This window comes from Pipra filicauda, unplaced genomic scaffold (assembly GCF_003945595.2).
Source record: "Pipra filicauda isolate LSUMZ 115617 unplaced genomic scaffold, ASM394559v2 scaffold209_size2725305_pilon, whole genome shotgun sequence".
Classification (NCBI taxonomy): domain Eukaryota; kingdom Metazoa; phylum Chordata; class Aves; order Passeriformes; family Pipridae; genus Pipra; species Pipra filicauda.
Window position 1 is genome coordinate 2,342,360 of NW_024104320.1, and position 25,310 is coordinate 2,367,669.

General features: G+C 36.5%; 1 protein-coding gene across 3 annotated transcripts in view; it reads right to left on the reverse strand.

Moving 5' to 3' along the window:
* Positions 1 to 566: 566 nt before the first annotated feature.
* LOC114002884 (CD2 associated protein) overlaps positions 567 to 25,310 on the reverse strand; it is an 81,509-nt gene continuing 56,765 nt past the window's right edge. Inside the window, exons 8-18 of one of the 3 annotated variants that reach the window (XM_027749272.2) lie at positions 23,880 to 23,971; positions 21,502 to 21,606; positions 19,112 to 19,148; positions 18,677 to 18,739; positions 15,128 to 15,287; positions 13,117 to 13,259; positions 6,510 to 6,622; positions 5,642 to 5,728; positions 4,847 to 5,028; positions 4,004 to 4,067; positions 567 to 2,898 (exon numbers count right to left, since the gene is read on the reverse strand). In XM_027749272.2, coding sequence (XP_027605073.2) covers positions 2,857 to 2,898; positions 4,004 to 4,067; positions 4,847 to 5,028; positions 5,642 to 5,728; positions 6,510 to 6,622; positions 13,117 to 13,259; positions 15,128 to 15,287; positions 18,677 to 18,739; positions 19,112 to 19,148; positions 21,502 to 21,606; positions 23,880 to 23,971 — 1,088 coding nt within the window. In that variant the 3' untranslated portion in view covers positions 567 to 2,856. Of the gene's footprint in view, positions 2,899 to 4,003; positions 4,068 to 4,846; positions 5,031 to 5,641; positions 5,729 to 6,509; positions 6,623 to 10,185; positions 10,260 to 13,116; positions 13,260 to 15,127; positions 15,288 to 18,676; positions 18,740 to 19,111; positions 19,149 to 21,501; positions 21,607 to 23,879; positions 23,972 to 25,310 lie in introns of those variants that run through there. The other 2 variants (XM_027749273.2, XM_039380955.1) reach the window with 2 other exon arrangements.

The window sequence follows — 25,310 nt, forward strand, 5'->3', positions numbered from 1 at the left end:
CAAAAAAGTAGACCTGTAATTTCAGTGTGTTTGTTTTTTTTACTATACTTTGTATGCAAACAAAAGCTTTTTAGAGAATCTTGTTAAGATTGAATAAAAACCTTAAGAGTTTAAAAACACCCTTTTGTTGTTCTGTTCCTCATTTACCTTTACCCTCATATGTATCCCTATTAAACATCCCACATCACAGTCTTCAGTTCTTCACTATACACTTAAGTGCTTCATGCATTCATCCATGTTACTGAATGGAACAGGGAGCCTAAAAAGAGGCTCTGAAGATGCACAGTAAGGTCAGTTCAATATGAACCAACGGGGGGGGGGAAAAGAGAGAAAGAAGAAATCCTGAGAAGTTACATTTGCAAAAAGCCCAGTAACCTTTCCAACTGTTTGGATCCTAAGCCATCCTGACAGTCAGGAACCAGAGCATCCCAGTGAGCAAATGAAAATCTGAAAGCCTCAAATGGAGACTATATAAATACTTTGGTCTGCCCTCCCCCCGCAACTCCTCCTGCAAAGGATTTACCAGCATACAAAATCATTCCTGAACAGAACTGAGAAGACATTTGAACAGGTTTTTATACTGATTTTATTTGCTGAGTTTGGATAGCATGCATCATTTTACAGCACCAGTATAAAGTCAGTGAAGCACACAGCTCGTAGGAACTTGTACTGTGGAATGTCTTCAAAACCATTACCCTCTCCCCCTCCACCGCAGTACATAACACTGGCTGAAGACAGGACAGACACATATCAGGGCAACTTCCTTATGGCTAAAAATACTCATAGCAGCGACTTTTAAAGAAGGGTTCATTAAATCAAGTCATTGCACTTGGGTCATTTATTGCTATAGCGAACAAAGGCCATTAAATAACAAACGCCTTCCGTTTGTGGCTTTAACTGATTGTCTTGTTCTGTTCATCCTCTACAAGCTCACACAGAGACACAACTTCTGCAGAGCAAATCCATCCCAAGATTTGTTTCGTGCTCCAACCACAGTGAAGAGCTTGTATAACAAAACTGAGTATTCCATTAGGCTCAATTCTTGCTTTCCATCACCTGCTTTAGGGGTGAATTCCAAGCAAGGGTTTAGTGTCTGATGAGAGGTATTGCTGCTGCACATGATTCCTCAACATAAACACATGGCTCAACCCTTCATTTGTGGTGCATTTAGGCAATTTGAAGTTAAAAGCATTAATATTGAATCAGCTTATTACCAATTTGACTAGCAAATATTACTCAATACCTGCATAGTATATTAATCAAATTTCATTAACTATTTGAATCAGCAATTGATGAACATCCTCCAGTTGACTTTCTGACATTTAATGTTTTATGATGCATCAACTGTGGAAAAAGTACACTCTCAAGAAGTAACACTTCCATGTCACTTGAGCTAGTGACATACTAAATAATTACTATATGTATGACTACTCCCATGAATAGAAGTTTAATTACTTCTTTTATCAGTGAAGTTGCCAAACTATGTGACACTTTTTTGTCATTTAAATTACAGTAGATCAAAAGGAGATGAGCTGATTACTAACAGAATTAATGCATTTTGACTGGCTTTCTAAAGCTGTATGTTTTTTAATTCTTTAATCAAACAAACACAGCAATAAATACCATTGTCTCCCACCACTCTGCATATTATTTGTATATTGTTCTGCTGCAAGTGCTGAGCTCAGGGGTTAAAGATAATGGTAATCCACAAGATCTCAACTGTTTTCCATAAAATAAAGACACTGTCTTGGACATCAGCAAAATCATGTCAAAGCAATTGTTCCAATTACTCATTAAAATACAAAGGTGTTATTAAATTTAGAGGTACACAGTATACTGAGAAAGGTCACGGCATAAATATATAAATATTGAGACCTTTTGAGAGTATCAAAGTTCCAAAGGGATTTATTTGGAGACATGTTATAAACAAAACCTGACTACTGTAAAAACAGATCAAGATGCATATTGAACCATTACAAAGACTGATGACTTCAGTTTAGATACACAGGTACACAGACGTCGTGACTTAAGGTTTCCTTTTCCATGCTGTATACTGGAGTATTTCAGGCACAACAGGTTAAGACTGGACTCAAGCCTTTTTTCTGTATTTCCTGCATTTTGTGGTTTTACAAACTGATTTTTTTCATAATTTCATGATTCAGTCCTAAGTCCCTTTTTAATCCAATAGTGCAAGTGACAAACCGTTCTGCTGAACTACTCGGATTAGATCATCCATTCTCACTACAATGCATAGGAGTTTCACCTGCTTCATTGCACTAACAAATTCCTATCTCATTACTCAACTTATAAACAGCATAGTATTAATATTCTCACTGCAGACAGGCACAACAGCATAACCCTGGGTGAGACTGCCAAAATTATACAAATATCATATATTCCCTTTTGCGTGTAGGGGAAAAGTAGTGACTACAATTACAATACAGTTATTCCACCCCTCCCAATAGACTATTTTACAGATTAGTTGTAAAGATAGATCACCCTATTTATAGCATACATCTCTTTAAAAATTAAGCTACAGGTATTCCATAAAAATCTATTAAGAATTCCCTCTCCTTTCTATACAGATTCAGTAGTATTTTCTAGCAAACCAAAAAAATAAGGTCTGCAATTCCAGCACAGTAAGAAATAAGGCCTCTTTTATATTGGCAAAAAAATTACACCATTATTCTTTTTTGTTTTCTTATCTCTCTGAATATAAGACTATATTCCTTTTTTTACTATATTTTTTCTTTAAGACTGTAGAACAACAGTATCCATCATTATGAAATAAGAGTCAGTTCTCCTTGTGTTCAGCTTTGAATTCCTGGTGAGTTAAAAACATTGAGTCCATAGCTCTCATGTAGACATCACTGCTTTCTTCAATTTTTCTATTTCAAGCTGGAAAATGGACAATTTGAAAAGAAAGTCAGTATTACAGTAGCAATAAAGGAAAGTCTTCAGAGCTTTCACCAAAGTTGTAACATTTTCAAATACACTGAAGTAAATAATATTGTAACATTACTGCATATAACAGCTCAATATTTACAGCTGATTTGGTAATACTATATTGCTAAACAAACAGGAACATAAAATCATTAAGAATTTGCCTACGGTTCTGGTACATCTTGTCAGATAAACTCACTCTGAACAAAGTAAAGCTGAGTTATGGAATTACTTGATGTGTCCCAATGTGATGCTGCATCATCACCTCAAAGTAACTTTCTAAAACAGCCTTCATACAAAACACTGTGCCATGATCAATTTGTATTTCTTCAAATGCACTTAGAGGATACCTGGAAGTTACCTCTTCTTCATCCCCAGTGCATATTTAAGGCGACTGCATTAATTGCTTTAGAGACACGTTAAAAAGTGGACTCACCAGAAGTTGTTCTCAAGTGTCAAAAGTAGCTTTGTAGTCAGTAAGATGCACTACTTCACAAACAAAATGCCCTTTTGTACCAGACTGAAATAACTTCCTACAATGAGCTCATCCTATTAACTACTTAATGGCATCATACTGCAATGCAGGCAGTGGTCTTCATCTATGAGTTGAGGAGTGGTGTTCATTCATAAGGAAATTTTTCAGATGCACTCTGTTCTTTTGGCCAATTATCCACACTTAATATTTAGACGCTTCATCAAAAATTTAGAGCAGTTTACTTTTGCCCTGTTTTTCTTTTGATTCCCTAAAGTAAATTTGTCTTTCAATCTTAAAAAAGCAAAGTACTACCCGTCCAGTTGGACATATTTCTAGCAACACTAAACTGAACTCACACCTCAACACCCACACACTTTGTTACAAATAATATTCCAGGTAACAAAAGCTGAACTTGGATCTTCTATATACATCCAACTGCCTTGTGAAGGATTCATTCAACCACACACTAACACAGCAATGCAAAAAAAAGACTGAACAGGTTTGTTGAGACTTTCCTGTGACATCGAATTCCAAAACAATGCCTACTTCTGAACTACCCACCCCTTCCCAAACCGGTAACTTTACCTCCAGACTGCTTCGCAACAGCTTCTCTTCTTCCAAATCCTTCTTCAGTTTTTCCAGTTCTCTCCTAATAGTAAAGATACCAGAAATACAAGTTAGAGAGGGGCGGAAAAAATCTTCACATCACCGAGGACACAGGTTTTGTTTAAATTTTACAAGTGAAATTCACATATGAAGGTACATGCCCATTAGTGAATTGTTACTCAAATCTGTTGGACCACGAGCTTCCACCAACTCCCAACACTTCTTATCTATCACAATGCACCTATTCCTAATTTTTAATCACAATTTTAAGTAGGTTACTTAAAAGTTCGAAATGTTATGTAACCTGTAAAGTTGAATTTAAGGTAAAATAACCTGGCAATTTCTACAAAGAGAACAAATTGCTTAGAACAGAAAATCAAGAAAGTGCTAAGAATAACGATTGCACATGATGGGGTCACCATGATCACCAGTTTGAATATCTTTCTCTACTAACAGTCATGTCAATACTGCAAACACTTGTGCACAGTGTTACACAAGGCCAGCACACGTACTTACGTTATTACATTATTACCACAAAAAATTACCTACTTTTCCTTACAGTGAAAGCATAAACTGTTTGAGAAATACTTTCAAAAAGCTGTAGTGAATGCAGGAGTGCAAATGTGTACAAATTCCAAAAATATTCTGACATCAAATTTGTACATATTTAGGACATTTAGTTGGATCAACATTGAAAGAAAAGTTCTAAATTAATACTAATATATTATCATACAATACTTTTCTTACTTTTAAGTCTGGCAATAAAGACATTTATAAGATTCTCTACATATCCCTTTGGAGACTGAGAAAGAAAATATTTACCCATGTTCTTTCTTCAGTGCGTCTATTAAACCCATCAAATCATTAATCTGAGTCCTGAGCTCTTCCATAGTAATTTTTTCATCATCAGTTTCTCCTTTAAGTTGGATGTCTCCAGGTAAAAAGTCAAGTATGACAGAACTTGGTCTCTGAGATGAAGACGTAATTGGGCTGAATGCAGATGGCTGAAAAAATAAATTAATAGAAAGCTAAGAAACAAAAACTTTATGAACTGACCACTTACAACACACAGGTTTTACCAGGGTGGGAGCTAAACATTCACGAGCTTCTTTAATATTCAATCTAAAAGGTAAAACAATGTCCAGTTCAAATGTACTACTGTAATACACAAAATAGTTATTTCATACAGTTCTTAATTAAGTTTCCCTGAGGTTCCTGAGGGCACTAAAAAAGTACTCACAGTGCAGTTCTCTACACTTAAAAATGTGATTTAATGGAGCCCATTGGATCATTATAAATAAACTTTTGTGCACTTTGTTGATCTGCTTAGTTGTTCTGTCTGTCAGGAGAGCAAAGGCTGAGCAAAACTGGAAGTTATTTGGGAAATACCACCTGATACAACAGTTCTCATCAGAACTGATGCACTTTATACCAAAGGTAAATGAACTTCCTACTAAAGTTTTTACTATGAACTTATACTAAATGACACAGCTCACTTGCAGTTAAATACAATCATTTGCCTTTAGGTCATTGCATCAACCTATACTGGAAACACAAGCAAAATGAACAGAACACCAAGCTGCCTGGTACTCCTCTAGCTCCTTGGTGTCATCATACCTTTTTTGTTTCAACTGGCTTTGGTTTGGCACTTTCTTCTTCTTTCTGCACCTTCAGATTTTTCTCTGGACTCACATTCTGACTTCCCTGGTACACCATTCACAAAAAAATGAAAAGGTTTTCAGAATTTAAAAAAAATTAAAATTAAATTAAAAAAAAACAGAACTGTCACATATTTCTAAAGATTCAATAGTAAAGGGGAAATAAGTAATGAAATTTAACATTGCTAGACTAGAAGATATTCAGTTAAATTTAAAAATAGGAACCTTGGGCAGGGTTTTCAAGCATATCTGCAATACCGAAGTCCTTGATGTTTTGGGGAGCCTGTAGGTGTTTCCATAAAACATAAATGGCTGGTAACTATAGATGGTAACTGGCATAACTGAACTGTACAACACCCAATGACAAAAACTGATTTCAAGGAGTCTGCCCCACATGCTTCTCATTGTCTGACAATCTCACATCAACATGTAAGATCACAAGTCTCGCGTTACAGCAACATTAAATTCCAAATTTGTAGTGACCATTTGCTAGCCTTGTAAGACACTGCAGACACTTTCAAAACTGTGTGTATGTGCAACACCTATTCCACCATCAGTCATGACAGAAGAGCTGAGTATTTCCTGCAGCAACACCCCATGGAACAGAAAGACTCCTCCAGCTGCAAGCAACTCAATCCTGTTGTTTCTCTTACATTCACTTCCCTGCTGGGAATGGTTATTCCTCTAGACACAGTCTATAGGAACTGAACCTTTGTGGCAATTTGCTCTCGGGTAAATGGTTCACAGGACTGTTTCCCAGTGCAGTCCTGTTTCCTGGGAAGTTAGTTAGTAGTTCACTAGGACAAAACCACCCCCAATATACTCACAGGACTGCTATTGAAACGTGAGGGCAGCCTCCTACCAGGCATCTTGGGCCGGTTCGCAGTCGGGTGTGACAGATTATCTGAGGTAGCTATTACATCATCAAAGCTTAACAGATCTACAAAAAGATGAAAACAAAGACCGCCATCAAGACCAGAAAGTTCTGCTGTGTTCTTTTTATCGCTTTATTTTCCTTAAGTAAAAAAAAAAAAACAAAACTCAGAATTCTTACTATTTCAAAGACCTTCAGCACATACAATACAGGAGCCACATGAAACAACTACATGACTTGGACATGTCTGGTAAATCATATTTTCCCCTTGAAAAAAATTAAGAGTTAATTCAAATGAATTTCAAGTTATGAACATAACTGCTGTAGTGGCATGGCAGCATAAAACAAACTTAACAAGTATCTGCAGAAAAACATATTTATTACTTCTTTCAAGAGTTGCCATATTCAACTACTTGAGAGCATATTTTGTTATTGCTAACCTTGTATGAAAATACAAGTTTACTGACTAAGACAAAAATAAAGATAACCCAGTAAAGTACACACTGGTGTATGTCACACATTGGTGAAAGTAAATTAACAGCATTAACTGCACATATGTCTGTGCAGGGTAGTTTTTTCATATGCAGTATCTAAAGAAAATACACAACTTCATAAATCTGTAGTAAAACACTTCAAAACTCCATTCTGATACTTCATTAAATACTATAAATTTCTTTGCTCATCAGTCTCTTATGCTCACAGCTCTAGGTAATCTCTCATGCTCACAGCTCTAGGTAATCTCTCAGATCAGCAGAAATACTTTATGTCCTCTGAGAAGAGGCAATTTTAGGAAAAAAACATTAACAGAAAGAACTGAACATAACTAATCTAATAACACAAGTACTTCACCTAATTAACAACTGGACTTCTTAACTATTTCACCACAAAAATAAACATACTTACCTGGCAACAGATGTGTAGTGAGATTAAGTTGTGGTTTTTATTTAAACATTGACATAAGATTACAGTTATATATTTTACAACCCAAATTCATCACTTATTTTATATATTCTAACTAAAATGTCACCCAGTATTTACTACAGGCACCAAAAGTAACGTTTAAGATTGTTTTGGGGGGTTTTTTGTGTGATCTCTGATTCTTCCATGACATTATGATTTAGCAAACAGAACCTTTTTTCCCTATGTTTTCACTCATTTTGAATCTACAGCAAGAGGTCAGATAAGAATAAAAAACCCTGTAAACACTGAGCCAGACCATTCATACTCCTTCAGTGTCTGGAGGACTTAAAATCATCTGATTAATGCAAGTTTTACTCACACATTGTCAAAGCTAATTTATACCTGCACGTACTGAGTTTTCCACTGAATGTTTTAATTGATTTTAAAGTCTTCTCGTATTAATATCCTTGAAGTCCTTAAAACATTCACCTCTTTTGGACAGCCCTGACAGACCTACTTCATCCCCCATTCCCTTGTTGAAATGAAAGCGTTTGTAACACTATCTGTTACCAATCAGTTTTGCTGCTTTTTACTTCTACGAAAGAGAATGTCAAAACAGTCTTTTGCAAACATGCAACCACATCTGCAATTTAAAAAGCAGGGAAGAAAAATAAAGAAGGGAGAAACAGAAGAATGATGAATGGCAAGCAGCTGATGGAAAAGAGGATGAGGGGGAAATAAATGCGAAGGGATTTCTGTTGCCAATACAGTATTTAATACAAGACAAGCAACAGCAACCAAAGGGTGTATCTGCATGGTCTTTACTCGATTATCAGTAATCCCAGAGTACTAATCCATCACAGAATGGTATGGCTTGGAATGGACCTTAAAGAACACCTCATTCCACACCCCCCCACCACAGGCAGGGACACCTTCCACTAGACCAGGTTGCCAAAATGCAAATTAGGATTTATGTTACCTAGGTGTTATTAAAAAGCTAATAAGAAAAACATATATGCCTTTTCTTCCATTTCAGTAATTTCTAACTGTAAACAATCCTCCTTTTGTCATTCTGAAGAAATGACAAATCATTTGGCAGGAAATTTAAATAAGAATTAAAAATTGAGTTGCTATTATGATTGTAATGCCAGCCCTGTCTCTGTGAACAAAGCAAACATCAGGCATATTAAGAATATTACGAACTTACTAAGAATAATGTGATATTAAAAAAAAAAATCACAATATTTGACAAGGCTTGAAGATGAAGACTGCTACAGTCTTGAACTGTAAATCATTTAAATATAGATGGTGGGATAACACTAAAGCCAAGAATTTTTCCACGTTATTAGGAGTTTCTAAAGGAAATTGTTACATTTGAGAGAATTGTTCAGCATTACAGTCAGAGGGAATTCTGACTGCACTTGCATTTTCATTTTTACCTCTCCGTTAGTACAGGGAAGAAATTAGAACACAGGTTGGTGGGGATTTGTGTTTGTGTTTTTGACGGTGGGTTGGTTGGTTTCTTTGCAGGCTTAGGGGGTTTATTTGATTGTTTTTCTTTTTAAACAAGATTTTTAGTTATTTTAAGACAAAATTAAACCAGCAAACCATTAAACCAATAGACATACCGATGAAACCTACTGTAAGTTCACAGTTTACACTCATTTCAATCAATAAAGTGATTTATCAATTAAGATTCTTATAGACAGCCTGTGAGTAACTGCTAAAGAAAATCCCATCATAGCGCCAAAAGAGCAATACCACACATCTGGGGATACTCTGAGTCAAAACAGAATTTTAAGGCTGAGCAAGGACACCTTTCTTTCTAAGAACACAAGCTAAGTTTAAACAGTTACACTGGATGGACTACTAGAAATGTCTCCTTCTGTAAGCTTTCCATGGATCCATCACAGAACTGTTAGGAGTTTTGATACAATTAGGTGAGAGGTTAAGATTTGTGAGTGCTTCAAGTGTATTCACAGCAGTTTGCCTTAAAAAGCCTTCACAAAAAGAAGCAAAGCTGAAGGGGTGTCCAAAGAAATTACAGTTCCACTACCTCATATATCTTGGGTGTTTAAACCCCAGCCACAAGTGAAATGTATCCAATATTTTAGAGGACAAAAACTCACATTAATCTGTGGAGTAAGAAGATGGCAGCCCTTTCTCCTATTCCTCATCCTGTTGAGATTTCACCCCCCAAAATTTAGGGGACAGATATAAGCTTTCAAATATTCACATGAGCAGTCAAGCAATAGTAAGGTATTTGATACAATTAAGAATGTGCCTAATACAGAACTTCTAAAACTACTGTTTTACAAGACTCATGATACTAAATAGTCAACACTAATGGATCCACTGCCTAAAAGCTTCAAAATTGCATAATTTATGTGTACAGAATGATAAATCCCTTCAACCTACATATACCTAAACGTACTGAACACATTTCACTATAAACAAACACTAGGTTTGGCTTATCAATAGCTGAAATGTAACTTTTTTCTTATTTTGTTTTAATCCCCAAAAGTTCCTAATTGAAAAGCATACTTAGAAGTAACTTCTTTTAACAGCTAAGGAAAATAGGCATTCAAACAAACAAATAAAGCATTTTAAATAGAAACCCCAAAGTTTTACTACCAATAACTGCAAATGAAAATCACGCTTATGATGTTAAGAAGAGGATATGTGTATGGAATAAAGCATTTGGATTTCCTTATAGATTGTTATCTTACCAAAATGGAGAAGGGTAGGGTAATTTCCTGACACGTAAGAAGGGAAACATGGCAAACAGGATAGGAAACAAAATCTGGAAAGAAAAGTCAAGGAGAGGAATGTCTAGAAAAAGATTCTGAACAAAAAATTATTTTACAAAGCAGGAAAAAGAAACATTTGTAGAAGAAACAGAATTGCTTTACATGTTCAGCATGCCAGTATTAAAGCTTTAGTCTTTCACAGCACTTGAATTCTATTCCATCAGAGAAACATATATGCATTTTTTCAAATAACACTTCAAAAGGAGCTATTTCAATGTGATCAATGTTTCTGAATGGTTTTGAGTATTTGTCCTCATCTGATGGCTGGGGGCCTAATTTTGGTAGACTAGGTTGGTTTTTTCCTTACACAATATGTACAGCTTCTCCTTATGGTAAATGGAAAGTGGCTCAACCTACACCACACTAAGTTGCAGAAAACCAGAACCCATACTTAAAAATCAATTGATTTTCTAAAATTTCATTCACTTCAGGATCATAATCTAAAGGTGCAGGGGAGGAACTAAAAATAAAGACTCTGGTAAAGCAGTTGCCAGCCTCAGCCATACATTTTCCCTCATCTTTTAGTATCTATTCTGGTTATTGTAAGATTAAACAGCCTTAAATGTTATATAAGGACCCAACATCTTTTGAGTTTTATAGAGCCTTGGCTGCACAGAGTATTATGTCTTTAGCAGCAGAATATATACAAGGAAATAGAGCATGAGATTCATTATGTTTTACTGGCAGGATTTTGGACTAGTCTTTTTTCGCAAGAGTAATAAAACTAAAAGTGACTTATGTGGATTGTTTTGAGGAATGTTTGACATAACAGAGGATTTTTGAAACTGTCCTTCAATAGCAGCTCCTTGACCCTGTCAGTGCTGCATCCCCACATGGACTCCCTGAGCCAAACAAGGGCCACTGAACAGACCTCACCCACAGGCTTGTCCTGCACCTCTGTCCACCGCACCATCTGGGTATTAAAAACTTTACTTTCTCCATAAGCCTGAACAAACTTATGTCAATAAAACAGAATTCACAGATTTATTTTTTTTTCTAAACTGTATGAAACTAAGAGGTTTTACATATATATGAACACCTAATATCACAGTTAATATGTTACCAGTGTGGTTATTAAAGTTGTCAAGATAACTGCACCTGAAGAAGAAAAAAATATATTCCATCTGTTTTCATAGGGAGTTTTTTCCCGAGGTTCAATGATACTGTGCTATACAGTAACACTTCTAATACAACCCCAGAGATAATCACAGAATCACAGAATGGTTTGGGTTGGAAGGCATCTTAATATCACCCAGTTCCAATACCACTGCCATGGGCAGGGACACTTTCCACTAGACCAGGTTGCTCAGAGCCCCATCCAACCTGGCCTTGAACACTTCCAGGGATGGGGCAGCCACAGCTTCTCTGGGCCACCTGTGCCAGAGCCTCACCTCCCTCAGGGAAGAACTTTTTTCTAGTATCTAATCTGAGTAGTAGGACAAGGTTCACATTTTAAGATTAGGTTTGCATCCCTCTTTCATCTCTCAGCTTATTTTGGTCTGGAAGTCTTTCTTCCATACCCTCACTCAAACTCATCTTTAAGTAGAGGCAGTAGTTAAACTGCCAATTCAAAAGCCTCAAAATAAAGCCTATCACAGCACAGGTACAGACTTTCTGGGAAATAAAAAATGAATTTATCCTTTAGGGTATCACTGATAATATCTGTAGTGTTTCCAGGATATATGATTACCTGCTGAAGACCAGCTTTCTGTGGCTCAGGAAAATATAACTTTTGTATTACAAACAAACAAGAGCTAACCTTTACTCATACGAAGCATTTACACTTAGAAGCACATTTTAAAATGCTTAATAAAAAAATCAGGAGCACTCTTTTCTATTCGTAAACTGCTTCAGTTTTTCTAATGCATTATTTTTATCTTCCAGATGAATTTATTAAACTTTAGAACCAACTATTCCACAACCAGAATATCATAATTGGCCTAAAAAATTAAATAAATCAAGCTACATTATTTTAAAATGTATTATTACTAAAAACCTTTTCTGAGATGAAAAGTTACATTTGAGACGTGCAAGACACATACTGCAAGTACAAGTCACTAAATCTTCTTATATGCTGGTTAATCACACAATTAATTTAGAGTTTAGAAAAATATGCCTGCAGCAGGTGATCTCTGCCTAAGAGACACACAAAAGTCTCGTATCAGTTGCACTGTCAGTAAAGGACGAAAGGTAACTATATAGTAGCTCAGTCTGATCCTCAAATGTGGGTGCTTTAACCAGTGTTAAGTTTTTTACTGGATATGTCTAGAATGAAAGAGATGCCAGGTTTGGCTCAAGGTGCATCAAGCAAAGCCTTATGCATGAAATTCAAATGTACAATGCTCATGCTGGCCCAAATTTAAGGTATGATAAAAGTCATAATCTAGGATAGCTCTGAACTTAAGAAGGCTGAAGGTAACAGTATTACTAAAAATACACGAGTTAGCTGGAAAAGCAAAAGTTATCTGAAATGCAAGAGCAGAACAAACAGAACCAGTCAGTAAGAAAAACAACTTCATAAAAACTCAAGATAAAAGTAGCAGCTAAAAAAGCATGCATTCAAATTAGAAGAACAAATCATTACCTACATTTCCCCCTTCCTGTCCACTGTTACAACACAGAGCTCATCAGCCACCTCCAAATACCCTGCTGACATCTGTTCATCCCTTCATCCCTTCCTCACTCTTACCTTCAGCTGTCTTCAGCAATTCTAAAAAACTACATTTTTCACTGAACAGGTAAAACCACACTCAGTGGTATTTTGAGTAAATGACCTAAAAAGCTTATTCCAACCCTGTGAAACACTGCAATCCAAAGAAAGACCCAAAAGAACATTTACTCTTTTCTTACCTGATTCTTTAGAGCTCTTTACCACAAGTGAATCTACCTCTACTGATTTTGGTCTATGTGGTAATGGTTCAGAGTCTAACTTTGGTTTTGCTACTGGCTCAATTTCAGATTTCGGTCGAAGAGAAACAACTTCTCCATTAGTTCTGTAGTGAGAAAAAACCCAACAAAACATACCTAGTCAAGAGATTAAACAGTTTAACAGCAAAACATTCCAAGAATTAGATGTAAACAGAAAAATATTGTTTTCTAAAGCCTTGGTTAAAATCAAGTCTTTTGGAGACCAATTTTATTCCTATAAAAGCCGATTCTTCTGTTCCAGCTCTCGTAGAATTGTCAAACATGTACAAACCCGTTGTGAAAATAATCCAGAACTTTTTCTACAGGGTACACTTTGGCTCTGCAGTCCAAAGCATTACACTTCAGAAAACAAGTGAGCTGAATAACATCTTCAGGAATATCTCTCGAACTAATTCAGAATCTGACTCCTTGAAATTAAACAAATATTCCTGCACAGGAAAAAACCTGCCAAGAACAAGTTATTTCTTGCTTGATGTAGAATAAACTACCCTGTATACACGGCTTTTGTTCTACCATGCATTCTTCGCATATCTGCTCACATCATTCACAGACACCAAAAAAAAAAAAAAACAAACCACCAAAAACCCCAAAGAAATAAACCTCCCACCAAAATAAATAAACAAAAAAGAACAGATAACATTTTCCTTTAAAATTCTTGCCATCACAAACCCTGGTTGACTGGGCCTATACATGTGTGGTGGGGGTGACAACTGACCAGTTGTCACCTTCAATGTGTCCCTGTCATTAATTCACCACTCAAAGCCTTTATTTGGAAATTTTACTGCAGCAGAAGAAGACACAGCAGCCTTATCTTCCTAAAACAATTTCAAACTTTCAGACATTTAAATACCTCTAAGATTTAAAGGTTTCAATTACTAAAGGCTACAGACCTCTATTTAACTGCACATGTATACTCCCTTTAGAGTCATAATTATTTTCTAAACAAGAGAACATGACTTGTGGTTTAAAAAAGTAAAATCTTTACTCAGGAAAGTCCCCAAATGCCAAGTCACTATAACACAATTCTATACTGAAAAGGTATTTAAGGTACAAGCTCTTTGATGTAGCAGATGTCTGCTCCTTTATTTGCACAAGGCCAAGTGCATCGTGACCTTACTTTCTCAAGGTTCTTTCAAGCCAATTGAACATCCCAAGGGGACAGTAACCCATCAGCAGTTTATTTACAATTCTGGGTAAGGATCTAGCAAATACTTTGATGGAGAAAGAAAGGAACACTGTGTGGGAGAACATACTGATGTAAAATTAGTCTTAGAGAAAAACTATAAATAATTGTTTTCATTTCATGAGAAAAAAAAAATTAAGTGGATCTAAAAAGTATTTGTCCCTGTTTGTCCAGTAATCCAACTGAAAAGGCTCAACAGTACAGAGAGTCAATGTGCTTCTGTACTAAGTGCTTTTTTTCCCCCCCCAGAGGAGAACATGAGCCACACTGAGTGCCTTTAGCACAGAGTACCTGTGCTCAATTCTGCCTTTCCATCTATCTTGTCCTACACAAAGTGCTGAAACACTGAACACTGAGGCAGCTCAAATCTTCAGGGGTTTTTTCAACACAATAATAATTCTCAAGGGCCGTGTCCCCAGATTCTTTTACACCATCAAGCTACTGTAGCTACAGCTTCTACTACATTGTGGGGCAGGCTTAAAGCAAAGCAGCCCCCAGGTGTGTAACTTCACCTGGTTACTTATGCTGTAATACTGACTCTGAGATGGATTCAATGTCTCAAAGAATTTGAAAGGTTTACATTCACATTGATAAAGACTTGTTGGAAAACTAAGACACTGGTTGGTGTAGGGCAAAATTTATCCTTTTCACCCTTAAAACACACATTTCTTCCCACCTCAACCATGAGGGAAGATCAAACAACAAACCAAATAAAATATACTCAGTGCACACAGTTTAAGTTGTACTGACTTGGGTGCAGGTGATGGCAAACCAGGTTTATCCAGACGCTTTGGGTGCAGGAGTCCTGCTCTCAGTAAGCTGTTAGTCTTGCTTGGAGGAATAGGTTTCTTGGGTGGTACTTGAGGAGCTTGTGGTTTCAAAGGCTTCTGATCCAAAGTTCCTTTTTCATCTGACAAAATAAGTTACTATTTTAATAACACCATGCTGTCTATAAAATTCTTACACCGCTAATCCATCAGAAAGCAACTGCTGTCAGAAATACCTTCTTTGAAGATCAAAGTGAAAAACAGATATGTGTCTTAAGTGATGCCTTATCAAGACACACAAACTACTTACCTGAACTTAAAAAACATTATCTTAAAGTAAGTAAAATGTCTTTCTACTGATGTGAAACCATGGTAAGAAATTATGGATCACATTATCACACTACAAACGACAGCTAAGAACCAAGAGTCTCTCTGTACAGCAGCACAGATAAAGCTACTGCTTTATCTTTTTTATGAATTCACCTTATCTCCTTTTAAAAAGATAGGGTTTGGGTTTTATTTTGTTGTAACCAGACTTCTTCCATGCACACAAGCAGCATAATTATCTCTGAGAAAAAAGGGGGGAAATGAATATTTATCCAAATAGCTGAATTTATTTTAGATAAAGTCTACTTTCCTACAAATAGATAGGAATTAAGTATAGATAATCAAACAAAAAAAGTTAAATTTATTTTTTAGTGACTGCATGACCTAATTGAATACTGTCCAGAGGAGCTGACATATTACATGGGAAACTGAAAAATTCAAGCTGTTTCACAAACATTAGCTAAATACTTTTCAACCCATGTTCCCTAATCCTACCTTGTGGGATATCCAGAACATACTTTCTACTTTTTCCTGTAAAACTATGCCACAGTTCCAACAGGCATGCACGAAGTAGTGAGGATTTAAAGAAATAATTGTTAGGTTACAGTTCCTTACAGTTAGTGCCCTTATACATCAGCAAATCAGTAAACTGGGATGGAGAGAGTGACCTTCAGCTTTGATTCTCCCCATTCTCCCCTCCTATGACTTTGCTTTTAACCAAGTATTGATCTAATGTAAAATGTTTGCATATGGTATGGATTTGGGAGCAGGGCTGGATATTTGCCTTAGCTCCCTGTCAGCAAAGTGCCTGAACTGCCAGGTCTGTGACTGATTTACTGCGGACAAGTCCTGCAGCCACTGTCAGTCCTCCAACCCTAAAATGGGAAGAGGTCAGTTTTCTTTCACACAAATCTCTGGAAGTAAACAAATCCCAGAGATCCTTCTGCCAAAAGCATTGTCCAGGGCAGAACTGCCTTCCCGCTTTGGGACACTTGAACATCAGCAGGAGCTAGGAACAAAAAATCTAAACTGGTTGGCAACACCTTCCAGTCTGTCTCAGCATGGAGTTAAAAAACCAGGATAGCGGAGCAGTGGAAGGATTTGCCACACGGTGGTGCTGGCTGCCCTGTGTAAAGCAGCCCCTCATGAGCATCAGTCACTCTTGCCCCCTCACCCTACACAACATTTACATTTTAAATGCCCAACAGCAGCCAATATTAACTGCAGATCAACTGGCTTTATTTAAGCGGTGCAGAACACAAGTTGAGAATTACCCCTTTAGCTTTTAAGAATAAGTGGGTTCATAAACAGGGCAGAAAACGTGCTGCCACCAAATCGTATCCCTGAATTCTTAGCTGTCAGTTTTCCCTTCAATTCCTCCCACTCAAAATCTGAATATAAAAACTGTATACAGCTAAGTGGAAAAAGTTAATACCAAAGGTCAAAGTTCACCATGAGCACAGAAACTGGACATTTCTGCTGGACAAAATGACATGCCTCTTTCTGGGATTTTGCTCTTCAATGAAAAAGAGGGTTGGCTTAAAAATGAGCAGTTTAATAATGGAAATAAAGATACTAATCTGAAGGCATTTACACTGGACAAAAATTTCTACATGACACCACTAAGTGTCCTTCACTATAAATACAGAAAGACTTATAGGAGTACTGCTTTTAATTTCTGATCACAATTAAAGGCAGATTTATTAGTCTCCCAATAGGCATAAAAAATTACATGGTTTGATAGCTTGTGATTAGAGCTGCTCAATTAATACTTTTTTTTTTCCAAAAAGTAATTACAGAATGATTTCATACTTAATGAGTTTAATCACTAATATTAACACATGGTTATTCTTCCAAAAGTACAACTGCATTGACAAATGGGCATATCTTTCAGTAATATATGACTGCTATCTAAAAAGTAACTTTTAAGGCCTGACCTGAAACTGAATACAGGACAAACTTTTCCTTCATCATTTCCTGTATCTCAGTAAAGGATGGTTCTTTATGTAATTTTTCAGAAGGTTTCAGCTTCCTAAGTATTTTGGATGGTATCACTCAATATTTTTTTTTTCCTATATTCCTCCATGAACAGTTGAGCTCAACTATGTGAAGGTTAACACCAAGGTACAAACACACCAGTCTAAAATTAAACTTATTTCCATTTAAAAGAATTTAAAAAGAGACTAATAATCAAAAATTTTGGGATCATAGAGTTGATCTCAAGTCACACCTGGAGACACTGTTCCAACAGATAATAATAATTTGTTTGCTCATATACAGAACAAACAGAACTGACTTTAACAAGTATTTTCATACGCAACACCAGAGAAGGTGCTTTGCATAAAATGGAGGTTATAAAAACTTCTCAAGGAAGCCAAGAAACCCATGGAGCAGGCTCACTTGTAGCAATAATGGTCAGCCACAGTTCACCATTCACAGAATAGTGTGGGTTTGTAATTTGGTTAAGATGCAGTAACATTAGAACTTCTACAAGGCCCAACCAGCACGTTTGTTTAAGCTTCTCACTTTTAAACATAATGAAAACACTGTGACTAGGAAAGCTTTTCAAACATCTGAAGATACCTTTTAGAAATGTGTTTGGCATGATAATAGTAGCTTTTCTTCTCAAAAAAATTGCCCTTTAAATTTTAAGAATAGAGCAGTAAACATCTCCAAATTCTGTGGAACTTGACAACATGGAATATATCAAGAATTAATAGGAAAAGGAATCTCTATTTCTGAGCATTGTGACTGTAACATCTGTCTAAGGAGTGCTGTAACTGTTCTGTGCAATTCTTTCAAAATATTTTCAATCAGAGACTGATTTTGGCCAAAACCTTCAGAAGCAGCAGTTAACCTTTTCATTTCTAATAACTTATTACTGCTATTCAAAACTGCAGTCTCTGTCACAAAACTACCCTTACAGGAATTTAATTTAACTACGTTACTGTGCAGTGCAGTAACCCATTTTCAGAATTTAATGCAATAACAAGAAATAAACATTCCAAAAGAGTGCAGCTGTTGTTCTAACCACTCCAGACATTTCTGTAATATCACAAACACAACAATTTCAGCAGATGGTATCAAGAGAGTCTGTATGATGTCTCCTGAACAGGGAGCCTACCTCCAGAGCAGACAAGCCAAAAAACTGTAATTCATTTACAAGAGCACGGTCTGAAATCCACCATGAAAAAACGGGTCTCACCTTTTTCTTCAGGCTTCAAAGATGGGAATTTCTTCTCTCCAGTTGGCAGTTCAGGCCTTGGAGCTGAATGAAAAAGCAAACCACAGGCATTTCTCAAAAAGCCTTAATTATCTTGGTCACTAACTAAAAATAAGACACACACCAAGTTGTGTTTATATTCTTTCCTCTGCAAGGAGTGTAATACCATTTATAATCACTAGAGCCTAGAAAATGGCAAGCCTGTATTAAAATGTTTCCAAAGTAGGCTCCATCAAAACTTGGAAAAATAGCAACAGCAAAACACACAAAGTATGAAAAGTAACCTCAAAGTGTGACTATGGGTGGTTGCATTACTAGGAAATACAAAGCTACTTCTGAATTTTCATTTGAAATTATGCACTGCTTCTGAAATTTAGTATTTCCTCAGACATGTACCACCACACACATACTACATACCTGGACTTTTAACTGGAGGTGGAGGTTTCTTTGGCTTCTGCAAAAATGAAGGAAAAAAAAAAAAGAGTCAAGCAAACAAGCAAACAGATATTCTCTACCCAAGACAGCCTCATCTGCGTTTTGTTTTGCATATTGTAACTTCAAGCTTGTTTATTAGCTGATTTCAAAGTATTTCACAAAGGAGGTAATCAATTTACAGACAGGAAACACAGAGAGTTGGAATAATTCCTCTGATATCTCCCAGACAAGTAGCTGGAAAAACAGAAAGAAAATGTAGTTTTTTTCAAATCAGTGCTTCAGTAACGTTCATAAGCAGCAAAGGGACAAAGAACTAATACCCAAGTATTCTATCTTTCCTAGTCTAAAGAATTGTTCTTATCACTCTCATTTTAATTTCAATATTGTAAACCTCAATTCAGTTTACAATCCAGTAAACCTCAGTTCAGTACAATTCCAGTTTAAAAGAGTAACCACGTAATTTTTTGGACCAAAAATTGTCCCTTTCACTAAAACAAAAAAAGGTTCTAAATTAAGTATCAGAGTAATGACTTCACTTGACTTCTAAATTACAAGTGTAAGAAAAAATAATCAGCAGCATTTCTCTCATAAACACTGCAGTTACAAGAAAAATACTCCTTTGAGTTTCCTTATCACTGTATATTTAAGTGGGAAAGAGGATAAAACTACTCTAGCCATTAAAAATTTACACAGTATCAGAATGCAACAGTTTGTACATGAAATTGCCTGTTCTGAAACACAGTCACTCACTTCTTTCACTTCCCTTAAAGTGATACAATTGAATTTCAATCAAAGAGGACTGGCACCTCTCAGGACTGATCTCAGTCACTCATTCCTAGAATCTGATTCAAGAAATTGCCCTAGAAGAGGTGCCTTTATGGTTCTACTAAGGACCAGGCTCGCTGATAAAAGATCACAAAAGCCTACAAAACTACTTGTTCTTTATCCAAACACTGCTGAAACCATACAGGCTCAGTCTAACAAAGCCCCTCCAAAAAATGCCTCATAGTTGGTATTTTTAAAACAGTTGCTATGGATAGATTTCATTTCTGTGTCCCTGCTGCTATTGCATAAACTTTTCTTAATGCACCAAGAGTTTATTCTGACACATGAAATGTAATTAAGCAAGTGGGGAACTTATATCCAATTTCTTGCTCTAGTTTCAGAGGACACAAAAGCAAGGGAACTTAGGTAACAAGACTGTATTTTCTTTCTTTCCCACAAAAGCAACTACATTATCCAGCTGTGCAGCATTGCTGCCTATATCGAGAGAGTTTGGCATCAATTTGCCATTATATGATTCTGATCTGTGTTTTTAAGAAAGCTGATATCAAATAGCTGATTACAATAATCAGCCACCCAGTGCCTTGAACCTCAAAGCTGCTCAGTGCAAGGTGAATCCCTACACTGAGACACAGGACACAAAGCAGAATAAAGGATCAAAGCAAGGTCTGTCTAAGGAAATGCTCTTTATAGTTAAAAGAACGGGGGTTTTCCCCTCTCTCAAGGGAGCAATTCTATGTATTGTGAAACAGTGATATCACCTACCCACCCCTCCAATCAAGTCACTTGTATGTTACAGCATTTATGCCACCCTTGAGCAGCTGACAAACCACGTGAAAAGAAAGTGGGGTAGGTAGATTTTCTGTGTAAGTGAGGCAACTCAGGTTAAATGATAAATAAATAACTCCTGATCTGGAGCTGATTCCATCCCACCTGGAGATGACATACATTTGTGAATTAACAGAACCAGCTTTGCTACACACACTTGACAGAACCAAAACATCACACTAATCTCAACGAAAAAAATTGTAACATGAGAACCAAAATTACAAGACCAAGGAGTACCACATGAAAACATGAATTTCTACAAGTTAGCATATGAAATGGTGAAAAGAAATTTCTAAATCCCACCTAAAGATTATCCTTCATGCACTGTAACCTACTGGTAAGTGTTGACATGGAAAAAAATCTCAATCAGTCCCAGAGGAGGCATTCAGTTTTTTGCAATTATAAGTTACTTATGGACTTCAGATGGAAGAGACCAACTGCTTACCTCCTTTCAAAACAGTAAGGGTTTAATTCAATAATCAGTAACACATAACACCATATTATCAGAGCTATATCCTTTTCTGTATGATCTAATCATTCTCATTAATTACAGTTCATCAGGAAAAGCATATTTAAACACAGTAAGTTTAAACACAAAGATTAACCTTTACACCTTTCTTTGCTACAGCTAAGTCAAGACAAAGTTAAAACTGCCACAATTGTAATATTTTAAGCAGCATAATGTACTATGAAACTCCTTTATTCTTTGCATTTTCATCAATACTTTTTTGTGATACTGAATGATACATGCAAGAACTTACAGGAAAGTCTTTATCAGACTCTTGTATTTGAACAGCAAAGTTATCTGGGAAGAGTCCTTCTTTACCATTGAGTTCTCCTTTCCACCAGCCTGGCTCTCCAGTGTCCTAAAATAAACAACAGGTCACTTGAATCAATATTTACTTCTTCCCCAGGAGAGATACAGTTACAGGAACAACTTTTTTCCTTTTACACACAACTTTGGTCTGAAACAGTGTTTATAAGAGGAATACTTTGGCCACCTGAGGAATGGGAAACAGCTACAAATCAGATCAGGTTTGATCAGTTTTTGTTTTCTAAAAAGCAGAATTAAATGGTATTACATCATATATAAGATAAGGGTATAAGGATAAGATCTGCAAAGGGAAGGAAAGTACACAAACCCAATTATGACCTAACACACGACATTTGACCTTCTCAGCTTCCTTGACCAGCAAGTTATTCAGTAAATACTTAAAATGTTATTGGAGTGACACACAGTTCTACTAAATAAAAGTGATGCTGATGTGGTGAATCAGTTCCACTGCTCTGAGAAGGGTGAAGATGCAAAAGGATATACTCTGCTGAGGGAAAAAATAACCATATTAAGACATAAGAAAATAAAATAATGGAGAATTAATTTAGTGGCACAGAAATTAAATGATGCTACTGATCAAGGTCTTCATCCATAACAGAAAGTATGATGTTACTGGAGTATTTTAGCAGCATAAGTAAAAGCTTTCCTCTGTGCCTCAGATCCAAAATTCTGCAGGTAAAGGAGTAAGGGGAAAATAAAATATCAGATTTTTTTAAAAATCTGACCCTACATAAAACTAAAGGAAAAATCAACAGAATAAGGACCTGAATAGGTAACTAGTTCTGAAAGTAAGAGTTTGCTAAGGTTTCGTTTCTTTTTTCCCCTCTGTCAGCCTTTGGATTAAGTACTAGAGTCTGATTTCTGAACACTGTGCAGTCATGAATGCCATAAGGCATCTACTGCTAAACTCCATTTAGCCAGTACTGAGGAGTGGCAGAGAGCCAGAGAGAACCCATGGAAAATTATCATCTGCAGAACAAACAGAAAAGAAATGGCCAAGGGGAACAGGCTTTACACAAAGTCTAAGTGCTGACAGAGAAATCACAGAACAGTTTGGGTTGGAAGGGACCTTAAAGATCCCCCAGTTCAAACCTCCTGCCACAGGCAGGGCTGCCACTCACTAGCCCAGGTTGCTCAGGGCCCCATCCAGCCTGGGCTTGAACACTTCCAGGGATGGGGCAGCCACAACTCCCCTGGCAAAAAAACTTAACACTTGGCAAGCCCAAAACCCTGGTCTGAGGCAGCCACCTGGAAGTTACATTAATACACTCAGACTTCAGAAGATGGTTTTGGAGGGAGAGCTCTGCTCTGGACAGCTCTTCTTGGCTCCACTTTGGACCAGTGTATGCTGTGGATAAATTGGTTTAAAAAGACAGAGGCAAGAGACTCAGCAAAGATGGGGCAAGGGCATGCTGTGTTTTAAAAAATGCCTTTCACAACCACTCTTTTCCACTGTCATTACAGTCAGTGATGCTCATAATATCAATTTTCTTGTGAAAAAAATGGTCATCCTTTCCATAAAACTAAAATCCTCCTAAAGAAAAGGAAGCGTTAGTTTTCCTCTGCAACTGTGTGAAAACTGAAGATGAAACTTTCCACTTTTTTTTAGGAAAGTCATTATTTCTTTATATAGCAGCAGATAAACTAACAAAATGCTGCAGAGTATTGCAGGGAAATTAGGTATGGGTAGGTTAATTTCCTGTTTAGAACCATCTCTGCAACAAGATGATCTATCAAAAAGGTGCTTTCAGTATTCAACACAAATGAGAACATTCAAATAAATAATCATGTTTCTCTAAATAGCCAGACAGTATCAGTAACTTCTGTATGGCTATTCTGAAATACCAAATACCTCCAAGACCTGGACTTCATCCTCCTACTGAAAACATTTGCTCAGTTTTTTTCATAATACCTACATCAAAATCAGCAAATACAGATCTTAATTTCTCACCTCTTGACACAATAATGCTTTTCAACTACTGCCTCTAGGTCAGCCTGATGCATCACCAGAGAAAAAGAACAAGTTCTGAACGTAAAAGTGCTATTTGCAAAGCTTTTCTAATTTCCTCACTGAAAAAGCATTTGGTACTGAGTGTACATTGATCCCACTGGCCTTTGAGCACTCCACAAAAACACCCACTCCAGAACGATCTTTAAAGTCATCTGTATCTCCACCAAGTGCAGAAGCAAAGAGTTGAATATCTACTCCAACAGACTCTCCTGCTTTCACAATTCACACATTAACTACTTGCACAAAATACACAAAAGCTTCACATATGGTTAGAGCAGAACAAACTTTCTTACCTTACTGATTATTTGAATAATATCACCTTCTTTAAAGCTGAGTTCATCATTTGTGCCTTCATAGGAAAATATTGTCCTGTAATATTCCTTGGCTGAAACAAAACAGCACAATTAATTTGGAGACCATGGCTAGTAACATACACAATACCAGCTCACTTCTGCTGTCTCAGAGCTGAGAAATTACCACTATAATCACCCTTCCCTTCTAAACCAGCCACCCAAGCTGCTTTATGAATATTCAATATGTTGTTCATATCACAAGAAAAATAAGAGTATGTATTTATAGAGCAATGAAGAGAAATCTCTGTGAAGTCAGGAGTAAAAGCCCCAAAACATTTTTTTCACAACAGAAACTTAATTCAAGTCCTCTGATTTCAGAGGGAAAAAAGGGGAGTTAAAAATATAACAGTTAAAATTTTAATAGCCCATCAAGCCCTCCCCATAACATTATATATTCAATTCTGAGCCACTTTAAACAAGAATGGTTTCAAGCTTAAGAGTTTATACATATTTTCTCATTTCAAATTTCAAATTTGCATCCTAATTAAATACAGGCAATTGTTTTCAAGTGACATCCTTTATTAACACATAAAACTACAGAAACCTCAAGTTACTTCAAGCAGCAGATTTGCTGAAATTCTGCAGTGAACGCAAGTAACTGAAGCAAAGGCATTCCTTGGCTAAGTACCTGAAAACAGAGCTCAGAGTGATCAACTCTGACAGTCACAACCTCCTCCACAAAAGCAAAAAGAATAATTCTTTCCATTTGATACAGTTCAAAACTAATCCATTTAAAATGGTGATAACGATTCAGGTGAATAAGCAGGAGGATTTGTTTTCCTTTCCCACGCCAGAACACAAACACCACGAGAAAGGCCAAATACATAAACATAGAATGTTTAACCCCAGCACTTAAAATAACTCAGTGGATAAAAAGGTTGAATTTCTGCATATGAAGCATTAAGGAAGAGGAAGCAAACAAAAAGGACTCAAAGGTGCTGCTGTAACCTCTTTGGCACTGACAACACACATAAGCTGAGGAGCTGCATCACTCCCAGTTAGAGCAGAACAGCATCAAGTCACTATGAAAATCATCTGCAATTCTTAATGCCTTTGGCTGGGTGGTAAGAAAATTAATGAGTGAATTGCAGTCAAATCTTTTTGCTGTTGTTACATTTCGTTTAATAAATCTTTTGTTTAAAAATGCACAAATTGTATCGTCAAATAAAAATCTCAGTCAGTGACAACCACTATGTTAAAATGCCAGTGTTTGCCAAGCTTAAGAGACAGATATATAGAGAGATCTAAGTGGATGTACACAGAGATGTAACCACAAGAGTAATCTTAACTACAAGAACCTGTATTACTTTGCTGCCTTATCTAGGGATCAAAAATGCTCAGCTAGATTGACTAAACTGTGGTTTGTGAAGA